Here is a 12,302-nt window from a genome sequence, read left to right on the forward strand (position 1 = left end):
CCACTTTCTAATAATGTTAAGGAGGTTAGTCGTATGGAGGAATATTTATCCCAGGGGCCATGAACTCACGCACCTTCAGGGACCCGTGGGTACTGCGAAGGAGTGAAGCTAACAGCATAGAACAATATGGAGTTGTAAAAGTTGTGGGGTATCTGAAGGCGTGCGACCCATCCAAAAGACGCAACCACTGCTGACTGGCCCGGTTGTTTTCATGTCACAACATCCGCATGTTGCCAGATCTTTGGCTTTCTCAAGAAAAACTGGAAATCCAGAATGTCCGGTGGATTTTTTCTTTAACATTGGAGAAATACTAAGATTTATCAAAATCTTGTGCAGGCAAAGCAGTACACCTCTGTGGGCTGTAAGTTAGAAATCTTCAGGTCCCTAGTTAACCAACACATTAGTCAACAAACAAAAGAGAGCTGATTGCACTCTAAAATTTAGGAGAGTTACATCTACAAAACCTTCGTGTAAGTCTTCTTTAGGGTCTTTTCGAACTCTCTGTATCTTTGGATCTTCCCTGCTTTCAGTATTGGGTGACTTATTCATACAGAGGTGGGAATTTATAGGAATTACCTATTTCCCTTAGCAATATAATTCTATTTCGTAAAACCATCACATACTTAGACTGAAAACAATGTTTGTTGTTCTTGTGAAAATACTACTGATCCTGTTAGATTTTTAGGAATGCACTGATATACGGCATAGACATGTCACTTTGGATCTTTGAACTAACATTTGCTTATAACCTTGGCTGCATGAGGCATGCTTGACTTCAAAGCCTACTTACACTTCACCATTTGGTGACATGTTTTATTTCTCTTTCATAAAATATTTTCAAGTAATTCACTTCTACCTGGGGTGAGGACAGCTGGATTTCTGAAATGCCCTTCCTTTCAGACAGGAGAATATGCCACAGATGAAGAGGAGGACGAGGTGGGACCTGTTCTTCCTGGCAGTGACATGGCCATTGAGGTGTTTGAGCTGCCTGAGAATGAGGACATGTTTTCCCCCTCAGACCTAGACACAAGCAAGCTCAGTCACAAGTTCAAGGAGGTAAGTTGCAGATCTCCAAAATATTTCTCAATACCTTTCCATTTCATTGTTAAGTACACATTTAGTTTGAAAAGAATGTATTGAGAAGAACCAGTTTTCAAAAGAAAGCCTTTTGATATCAAATTGTCTGGAGTCTCATGGACTTTCAGGGTGAAATTTAAGTAGATTCCATTCCACAGTCCTTAATTTTTAAATACTTACTATTTGTTACAGGGATAGCTTATGACTTGTCTAGTCATATATTTTCAAGCGGTAGCTGAAATGTGCAGTTTTCATGATACGGTTCTGTTTTGTTTTGTTTTCAGTTTTATAGAATTTTGAGGACTTGATGATAGTGTCTCTCCTCTAAGGCAGCAATGTCTTTGAAAGGTTTTTTTTTTTTTTTTCTTCTCCTAAAATAGACAAGATCCCCAAAGGAATCAACTGACATACCTAAGTAGTTTAATTGAGGAAATTAAAGCTTAATGAATGAACTCTGAGCAGAGTTAATAGAACCACTCAGGGGTGGTGAGGTGCACGGGGATTGGCAACAGCAGGAACTTCATCCAACTTCCTCCCAAAAGAAGGCTTTCATGGGTAAAGAGGAAAAGAGAGTCCTTTTTTTTGTTTTGTTTTGTTTTTTTCCCAAGAACAGGATCTTTATTAGATGCAGCCACTGCTAAAAACTACGTCTTGGGGACAAGGAGGATACACACACTCAAGCCCCTTCTCTCCTGCGAATGCCTCCACTCAGCCAAACCCAGGCAGGGATCTGAAGAAGTCAGTCTCCGAGGTAGCCACTGTTAGAAAAGCGACCAAGAGTGGGTCCGAAAAGGGCAGATAGATTCAGATAACCACATCAGTTCTTCTTCCAAATGAACCACTCAGAACTCCCAACTTGTAAAACAGAAACAGTTATGAATAGGCCCCAAACAGTTTATTCTTCATTGTTTTAGGAAACATCCTCCATTGTCAAGGCAAGGATGTCATTATTTACAGCCTCCCTGCAAAAACCCTAAGGCACTGAAGCCCTAAAACCACTGCTGTGTGGTTTCCGGCCTGTTAGGGACTTGACTCAACATTTGGAAGAAAAAGTTCTCTTATACATGAAAAACAAGGTTGATAATTGTAAATGTATGATTTCTGATTTTATTTCTAATTTTCTTTTATAATTTCTGATTTTGATGTGTCATAAATAGGTTAGTTTTATATGTTCTGATGTTATATCTACCATGCATAATATATTGACTTACCTTTTTAATTCCTTATGATGAATTTATACTTGTGAGACCAGTATCAAAGTGAATGTACTTTTAAAATGTTAATTTTTATTGAAAAAAATTAGATTTATTATAAAATTTTAGAAAATGCATATTTGTATAAATGCCAAAAAAAATTCATGATCCTAATTTTGTATTTGGGATTATACAATACATGATAGGTTAATTTCCTACTCTTGATACCTTGATATGTATAGTTGTATCTTAGGATTTTCTCAAGTCATCAAATGTTCTTCCATAAATGATGTTTATTCACCCTATAGATCTCTTATCGTTGATCTACTTAATTTTTTGTCTTGGAACATTTCCTTTGTTCCCAGGTTTTAAAATATTATCATTATTAAAAGTTACACTGCAATAGATATTTGTGTGCCTATCCTTAAGATAATTTCTCACAGTGAAATTACTAGATCAAAGAATATTAGTATTCTGGGGACTTGTGGTACTTAACGCCAAGTTGCCACCAGAATGGCTTTTCTTGGCGATAGAGAAATTTATTTATGCCATTCAGTGTGTTGAAGTGCCCATTTCTCTCCCACCAATTATTATTTGTCAGGTTGAACCATTTCCATTTGTATATAGTTCACAGAGTCCTTGAGGCAAATACATGGGTTTTCCAGATGATTTATGACTATTCCTAGTTCTAAATCAGATACAAACATCTTGGGGACAAATGAAGTACACTATTCTATAATGATCACAAAACTCAGAATTCTGTTACAGTAGGAGTAGCAATGCTTATCTTAGGGCTAGTTCTTATAAAGGTTTTCTGCATGAACTGATACCTTCAAACCCAAGAGCAGTGCAGAGAAAGTTCTGCTGAAAGTGGCTGAGTGGGAGGAAGAGATAATATAGGGACCTGTTTTTCTACAGCTCTGATTTGGCCCACGAATACAGATTATCTAGGGGAGGAGATGGACTCTAAAAAAAGTCTTCCTTTGAATGTTGTTAACTCTCAATCCAGCTTTGAGGCAGTGAAGTCAAAGTTGTATATCTGGGCAAAAGCCTATAATATAGCTTATCCATGTTGCCAGGCGAGTGTGGCCCTACTTTTTGATAGATAATGGAGCTGGAAGTGGGGTCCACATTCTTTTATGGAAGCCAAAGAGTATAAAAAGCAGAAATAGTATATGGAAGGTTATATTCTCCATCTTCTGAATTGAGAAAAGGACTCCAGGCTCTGTAAATATTGTTTGAGGTGTACTCCATTGTGTTGACAACTGCATGGTCTAGACCCAGGGGTCGGCAAAGTGACCTATTGGCTGCATCCAGCTCACTGCCTTTGGTTGTAAATAAAGTTGTATTCAACACTGCCACAGACATCTATTTATTATGTGTGTGTGTGTGTGTGTGTGTGTGTGTGTGTGTGTGGTGGTCATGCTACAATAGCCAAATTAAGTAGTTGCACAGAGACCATGTGACCTGCAAATCCTAAATTATTTGCTATCTGGCTTTTTACAGAAAATGATTGCTGACTTTGGTGTGGGCCACTGCATGATCTGGACATATCCTATCTAACAGAGTGGATTCATTTTTAGCCTGAGTAACCAAATCTGTAGTTTTCTTTTAATTCTGGTTTTTAAGAATTGAAGGTTCATTATCACCTCAAGATCAAGCAAATCTCACATTATTTCACTTCTAATTCTTCTATTCTCACAGATTAACATAGTCATTTTTCTTCAGGAGATTGCCACTGAGTATCACTGTGGCATACTCTGTCTCAGCATTTGTGTCGTGTACACTGTCATGATCACAGTTTTAAATTTCTTTATGTCATTAACATAAATGCCCAAATACTTACATTACTAGATACTTTTCATAAGATTATGTACAAAATGTGGGGTAGAGATAGAGAGTCATGTGTATTGGAGTCTGACAATGTCTCCTATCACAGAAGGTTCTCTTGATTGCATTATATCAGGCAGCAGTACATGTTGTACTCTGAATAGAGCACATTAAATTGACATTATCTCAGTAAGTCCTACTTTGGGCCTATTACCTATCTTCCCACCAGCCTCTCAGCTCCTCTGTTTTTGCTCACTTTTATATCCTGTTTTCTCATAGTTCTTGACAGATAGTGGTTAAATATTTGGCAAACGAATGGCATAAGGCATCTACTGGAAGTTGTATAATTCAAGACAGGTACCTAATTGAATTTCCCTGAGTAGTTGACAAGATAGCTAGCACTTTTATTAAAAGCTCATTCCTGCATTTCCCTCTGCTTGGAAGACCAGCATTATTATCTACAGAATTGGTGCCTTTACACTCTGGACTGCTTGTGGCCTTTATATTCTGTTCTTTTTTCTCATTGTTTAGTGCAATGCTGTTAGAATACATATTAAACAGTAATGGAATAAATCAGATTCATCTAACTCTTCAAAAATTCCTGTAGTGTTCAACCTATTCAAGAAAACGTTTGAATCACTTCATTAATTCCCTTGGAAAAACTTCTTTGCATTTTTGTTGTAATTACATTAAACTACTAAGTTAACTTGCAGAGAGCTGCATTTTTATCTCATTGACTCTTAATCCAAGTTTATGGAATGAATCTGTTTAATTCAAGTCTTCTGACTCTCTCTAAAATTTTAGAGTCAAGTCCCCTCTATTAGTTACATAAGCATCCATCTATAAGTAACAGAAAATCTAACTAGAGTAGATTAATCAAAAGCTGCCACAAAGGTTACATTAGCTTCAATATAAGTTAAGAAGTTTTCTCTATTTTTCTATTTTCAGAAATGACTTTTATACGAGAGACTTAATGACTTGCATAAAAGAGAAATTTCTGTTCCCTAGAAGTTTATTATTACTCAGCTATAAAACCATCTGTGCCTTTGTGGAGGAAGATTTTAAAAACCTTTTATAAAGCCATTACTCTTTTCAAGTTTTTAAGTTTTTCTTGGGCCAGTTTTGGTATTTTGCATTTCTCAAGAAGTTATATATTTCCTCTAAGCATTCATATTTTCTAACATTTTTATAATCTACTTTTTAAATACTGAAGTCTTTACTATCTATAATTATTCTTGTTTCTTTCTCTATTTGAATATTTTTTCTTATTTTCCAGAATTTTTGTCTGTCTTTCTAACCTTTTTTAAGTTAAAAAATACTTATTTCCTAGTAGTATCTTAATCTTTTCCTCCTTTCCTATTTTAGTATTGATCAGTTGCACTTAGTACATTTATTTTTGATAATTCTTACATTCTGATAAAAAAATTTAAGGCTATACTTTTTCTAAATATTGACTTTAGCTACATTTTACATTTTTTTTACATTTAGAATGTCATTATTTACATTTAGAATGCCCTTTAGAAATAATTTCTCTTGGGATTTCCTCTTTAATACAAGAATGACTTAATGATATATTTTAATTTCCAGACATATGTAGCTTTATGTTGTTATCCTTTTGTTACAAGATTCTAATTTTATCACATTCTGGTCAGGAAACATATTCCATATGACAGCTATTTAGAATTTTCAAGAATTCTTTTGTAGCTTAATTCATAAATAATTTTGATTAAATAGTACTCATGCATGCAAAAAGCACACATATTTTGTGCTGGGGTATGAAATTTACATAGTTTTCATTTATGTAAATATGATTAATAATAGAAATACACATTTCTTCTCTCTAGCATTGGCTTATATTTTGTTTGATCTCCTAATTCTGAAAAGCATATGTTAAAATTACAAACTACAGTTGTTGTTTTTCCTTCCTATAATTCTGTCAGTTGTGGTTTTACATATTTTAAATCTTTGATATCAACTGCATATATGTTTGGGATTGTTACAACTTTGTGATTTATTGAAACATCTGTCTTGTCCCTTATGATGCATTTTACCCCAAATTTTATTTTATCTGATAGTAAAACTTTGACACTGCCTTTCTCTTGCATCATGTTTACTTCACAACATCTATTTTTTCTGTCTTTTTTTTTAGCCATTCCTATTCTTTTGTTCAAATGTGTTTCCTTTAGCAAACCTATTCTTAAATCTTACTCCTAAATACTCAGAGCCTTTGTCAGTTAATTCATGAGTTTAACCCATTTACATTTACTTTCATCACTTTATTATTAGAATTTAGAGCTGCCACCTTATTTCATATTTGCAATTTTCATGCTTTCTTATTGTTTCTTTTTTATCTTTTACCTACTTGCCATTAGATACATCAGATTTTCTTTTTTTTTAATAAATTTATTTTTTATTGGTGTTCAATTTGTCAACATACAGAATAACACCCAATGCTCATCCCGTCAAGTGCCCACCTCAGTGCCTGCCACCCAGTCACCCCACCCCCCGCCCACCTCCCCTTCCACCACCCCTAGTTCATTTCCCAGAGTTAGGAGTCTTTCATGTTCTGTCTCCCTTTCTGATATTTCCCACTTATTTTTTCTCCTTTCCCCTTTATTCCCTTTCACTATTTTTTATATTCCCCAAATGAATGCAACCATATAATTTTTGTCCTTCTCCAATTGACTTATTTCACTCAGCATAATACCCTCCAGTTCCATCCATGTCGAAGCAAATGGTGGGTATTTGTCGTTTCTAATGGCTGAGTAATATTCCATTGTATACATAAACCACATCTTCTTTGGAGGTTCCTTAAAGAGTTAAAGATACATCAGATTTTCATCTGCTGCTTAAAAGTTACACATTTTCATTCTGTTCTTTTAGAGATTACACAAGTAATTTTGACTCAGTCTTAGGTTATTTTTTCCTAGTAACATAGAATGTAGAACTCCAATAGCTATATCTACTATTTAACAAAATCATAGTCATAGCATAATTTCATTTGCCTTTCCTCCCCTCTTCAATTTTTTATACTTTGGAGTTTTAGTTAGATATATTTATAGGTGTGCCTTTTACAAAATAATTAGTTCCAACTCACCTATACTTTTTCCTAACACTAGTGGGACTTCAGTACTATCCTGATGTTCATTCACAAACATGGCGTTACCACATGGCACCAAAGTTAGTGGCCAGGATGTCTAAAGTTCAGGAGAATGGGATAGGTTGTCCCTGATTTACCTCCAGATGCAGGTTTATCCAGTTATATGTGTAACATTAAAGATTGGTTAGATTGCTCTCTCCCATTCCTGTTTAGACACTTGCCTGCTTCATATACTCTTTCTTTTCAAACACATCTGGAAACACCTGTGCTGTCTCTTAAGAATTTCATACAAGTTTTTTTATTAATTGATGAATGAGACTTTTTTTTTCCCCTTCCCCTCACCCACATTTTTGGCATCTCCAAAGTTGCATTCAGGAAAACCAGTAAATAGTTTTTGTTAGTGTATGATGTACTAAACTGACTGTTTGCCACTACCTTAATTCAGTCATTTTATCTTTATTTTTTTATTCATTCCATCATTATATTATCCTTGCAGTGTTTGATTTCTCTTATTCTAACTTATGGCAATGCATGCTTAATTTACTGTAATACTTTATTGTTTAATCATGAAAGCACTTAAAACTATGAATCTAATCTCTCTTTGTTTAGCTAAGTCTTTGGCAACATCTTTTAGTTTCAGTGTTCATTCTTCTTGTCATTTTGCAAAAAGTCTATATTTTTCATTTTTATTGTTTTTATTTTCTCTTTGATGAGGAGACGGCTTTTAATTTGTAACTTATTATTAATCTAATGTTTTGTTACATTGTGGTCAGATAATATTGTCTACAAGTTTTGATGTTCTTTTAAAGTGGTGCTTTTGTTATAGATTAATATGGGTGTTTGTGATAAAAGTGATATTATGTGTTTTCCACCTTCTGTATCTTTATCATTTTTCCTATTTAACCCAGTAAACTGAGACCCATATAGTAAAATTATACCTCATTATATTTTGTGCCTAGTAGCTTTGATTATCTATTTTAATATTATGTTGAAAGCACATAAAATATGGCTTAACAATTCTTTATCTTCAAATATTCTTTGTTTGATGGTAATAATCTGACTTTTACTTTTGTTTGTAGTTGCTGGATAAACACACTTTTGTATACATGTGTATGTACCTACTTTTATAATGTAAATTTAATTGAAGTACTTTGTTTTATTGTACATTTTGAAAATATTATCTTGGAGTCCACTCTTAATATGAAATTTTAGCAACTTAAGTTATTGTTATAATTATTCATTATTTAATATATCTCATCTCATTTTATGCTTTATGTTTCCTTTATGTTTATTGAGTTTTGGTAAGGATTATCTTTAAGTTTCTAAAAAATATTCTCTATTCCTATAATTTTCAAAATTAAGAACACAATAATACCATTTGGATGTTCTAAAACAATATAATTTGAATGTTTTTGATACAACCTTAGTTTCTAAGACAAGATTGTTATTAAAATATAATTGTTACTTTTTTTTTTAAAGATTTTATTTACTCATGAGAGACACAGAGAGAGAGAGAGGCAGAGACACAGGCAGAGCTCCATGCAGGGAGCCTGATGCGCGGGACTCAATCCCGGGACTCGATCCTGGGACTTGATCCTAGGACCAGGATCATGCCCTGGGCTGAAGGCAGGCGCTAAACCGCTGAGCCGCCCAGGGATCCCCAACTGTCAATTGTTTTTTTAAAAGCTTATATTTTTCAGTTAGCTTTATAATAATATGTACAATAAGTCGTTATACTCTTGGCTTACTCAGTTTCAACTATTCTCTTTACACCAGAATTTCTCATTTCTCAGAGTATATCCTTAAGTAATTTATTAAGTACTCATGGAGGTTATAGCTTTCATGGGCTTCCTTATATTGAGAATGGGAAAATTTAATTATCATGACATAGGAATGATAATTAGTTGAGTTTAATATTTTGATTCACAGCATTTTATTTCCTGACAGTGTTGCAGTGTAGGCTTCACTATTTTGAGCTAGGTGCATATTGTAAAGAAAAAGTGTAATGCCAAACTGACATTTTGATCCTTGTCTTACTTTAGCCTTGTATTTTAAATTTTTATTACAATTTCTTCAAGTAGGCCTCCGTTCATTGAGGTTTTTTCTTTTAATTTGCTTTCCTTGTTTTATGTCTGTGTTTTGGTTTGGTTTTAGTTAATATTTTCTACAGTTTCTGTTAGTTTTTCTCTCTTACTGTTTATTTTCTGGAAACACTTTGTCTTCAGTATTAATTAACTTGCTCATATTTTTTAAAATTTTTTCTGTCTGAGGTTGTCAACTGTGTCCTATCATATCAATGATTCAGTTTTCTGTAGCATTAAATACACTTTTAACTTCAATCCATTTATGCTTCTTAGCACTTCTGACATGACTTAATTCTCTTAAAACATTTTTAGTTTCCTCACTCTCCATCCATTCTTTGTGTTCCTTCACTTTCTATGCCAATAGGCCAGAGAGTTCCCTTAATGTATTTTTGCTTATGTGATACCCCATTTTCTCAGTTTACGTATTTGAGTTTTCAAGTTGATATTCTCTTTACCTTCACTTGTATATTTGGTAATGGGCTCAGTTTTGTCTTCCTCTCCTGGATTTATCTGGAATCGAGACAAAAACTTTTTTGTATAGTCAGCAGTCATCCATCTGTTAAATTATGCATCCCATTTCTAGACTCACATCAAGAGGACATATCTCTGTGCCTTGTTTCTGGTCTGGCTGCTGTTTTCTGGCATTCTATCACTAGTGCTGTTCTCTGTGCCTAGGTGAGATATTTCCAACTCTAGCACTCAGTTCTCTAAGCTAAAGGGGAAAAAAAAAGATTATTCCCTGCTCTCAAAACCCTTACTATGACCACCCCCATCTATACTCCATTTTGGGGTCTGGAGCTCGAATATGCAGGGTGCCACTATTCAGCCACCTTCCTGCATTCTCTTCCTACTCTGGTGGTTGCTTTCTTTTCTTTTCTTTTCTTTTCTTTTTTATAAAGATTTTACTTATTTATTCATGAGAAACACAGAGAGGAGAGAGAGAGAGAGAGGCAGAGACAGAGGGAGAGGGAGAAGCAGGCTCCATGCAGGGAGGCCGACGTGGGACTTGATCCCGGGTCTCCAGGATCACGCCCTGGGCCGAAGGCAGTGCTAAACCGCTGAGCCACCCCGGCTGCCCTGGTGGTTGCTTTCTGAATGAAAATGGAATATTGAAAGAGTTGAAGAAGTTGGTTTAAGGACAGATCCTGGGAAAGACAGTAGAAGTTGCCGGACTTCTCGCTGGATAGACTCAGGCTCTCTAGCAGTCAGGGAGAATGGACAAACCATCTCTCTCTCTCTGGAGTGGGAAGCTTGGATGTCGGTCTTAATTCAGCTTTGTGACTCTTTCACATACTAGTAACAGATGTTTTGAGATTTAGTGTCCATTTGAAGTTGTGGTTTTTTTTTTTTTTTTTAAATGTGATTTCACTGGAGATTTAGTGGGAAGAAGGAAGAGGCTGAATCAAAAACTACTGGTCAGGATACATTTAAACCAGTTGTCTACTGTTTCCCTTCACACTCCTCCTTGGTGGTCATGGGGATCTTAAGGGAAGAAATGGAGTCTAAAAACTGCTATTTTACTTTATTAAGTGTTAGAGAATGTATGAAAAATAATATAGAGAAAGTTGTAAATACATTAAATAATAATAAAAGTTATCTTTATGGAACTTTCCATTAACATGTAGAGAAGCTATAAAATAGTTTATCTAAAATCATTTACTTAGCAAACAGATATGTCTTTAAAAAAGAAACTATAATTACATGCTTTCATCTACATCCATTTTCATCTGCATCATTAATAACTAGTTTATGAATACCTACTTGAAGAGTGACCTTGGTAGAGTAGCTCACCCTATCCTACATGTGCTGCAATTAGTGTTACCATTCAGATTAGATTATTATACTATTCAATCACTCAACTTCAGCTAATCTTGTATAAACTATTTCCTGAGAAAAACACTTGGTAGTGTAAAGATTGGTGCCACTCAACTTCAGCTAATCTTGTATAAACTATTTCCTGAGAAAAACACTTGGTAGTGTAAAGATTGGTGCCATATGTAAAGCTTTGAACATAAATGAGAAAGGAATATGGCATAACTTCATTTTAACAGCATCTGGATACAGGCAAAAACAGTTCTGATTCCTTCTTTTGTGGCACCTGTTCTGTCATAGGTAAGAGAGATTTCAGTCAAATAATCACAAAGATAATTATAAAAATGTTGACTCCAGTGCTGAAACCACTTCATAAAGTTCTATGCAAACATCATTTATTATGTCACCATTGTAAAGTAAGAACAGAGAATGTTGCTCTTATCCAATTGTAAAATCTCTAATACTAGAGATCTCTTAAAATCTTTGCCATAAAGGTAGTATTTTGCACTTTCTAAAGAAAAATATTTTCCATTCTTGCACAGGATAGGTAGATAAATTGTAGAAGTTCAGTCTCACCATTTCTGTTTCTGCATAAGGATGTTGCTATTTCTAGTGCGGTTCTGTTTGGATTGTATTGATTCAGTGATAGGGTACATATTCTGTATTCATCTTTTTGAAAGAAATAAAATATACACAGCAGGTACACCTGCAGAATGTTATATAAGAGCTGCAATTCTCTGTAGGATGCATGTGTTTATTTGTGCTGCAGTCCCAGAGTGGACATCTTTGGCATTCACGTTAAAAAATGACAGAAGAGGGGAGATTGGTCTTATAAGTTAAGACACTGACCTGTAATCCTTAACCTTTTCTTTTTATTTATATCATCTCTTCCCAAGTAGTCTCTCCAAATCTAGATTCTCTGAAAGCCAAAATTCCAACAGGTGTTTCAGGCTCAATTGCTATTAACCAATCCTGTTAACACCCTGCCTCTACAGTCAGCCTGACCAGCCTCAGGTGCTGATGTGCGAACTCCTGGATCTGTCCTTTGGAAAGGTTATTAAACACATGGAGAGAGAACTGCTTTAGAATAAGAAAACACAACCTTTCACCAACTGTGCTTCTGTTGTCAAGACACTTCCCCTCTCTGAAAAGCAATTTTCTCTTCCTCTCTCCATGAAACGAAGGTATCTTGGTCTCATCCTGCCC

General features: G+C 34.9%; 1 protein-coding gene across 19 annotated transcripts in view; it reads left to right on the forward strand.

Moving 5' to 3' along the window:
- Nucleotides 1-12,302, forward strand: part of PPP1R9A (protein phosphatase 1 regulatory subunit 9A) — a 312,061-nt gene that overhangs the window by 235,098 nt on the left and 64,661 nt on the right. For all 19 annotated transcript variants that reach the window (XM_049093580.1, XM_049093583.1, XM_049093584.1 and 16 more), the window contains one exon: nt 901-1,056. In XM_049093580.1, coding sequence (XP_048949537.1) covers nt 901-1,056 — 156 coding nt within the window. The remainder of the gene's footprint in view (nt 1-900; nt 1,057-12,302) is intronic.

This window comes from Canis lupus, chromosome 14 (genome assembly GCF_003254725.2).
Source record: "Canis lupus dingo isolate Sandy chromosome 14, ASM325472v2, whole genome shotgun sequence".
NCBI lineage: Eukaryota > Metazoa > Chordata > Mammalia > Carnivora > Canidae > Canis > Canis lupus.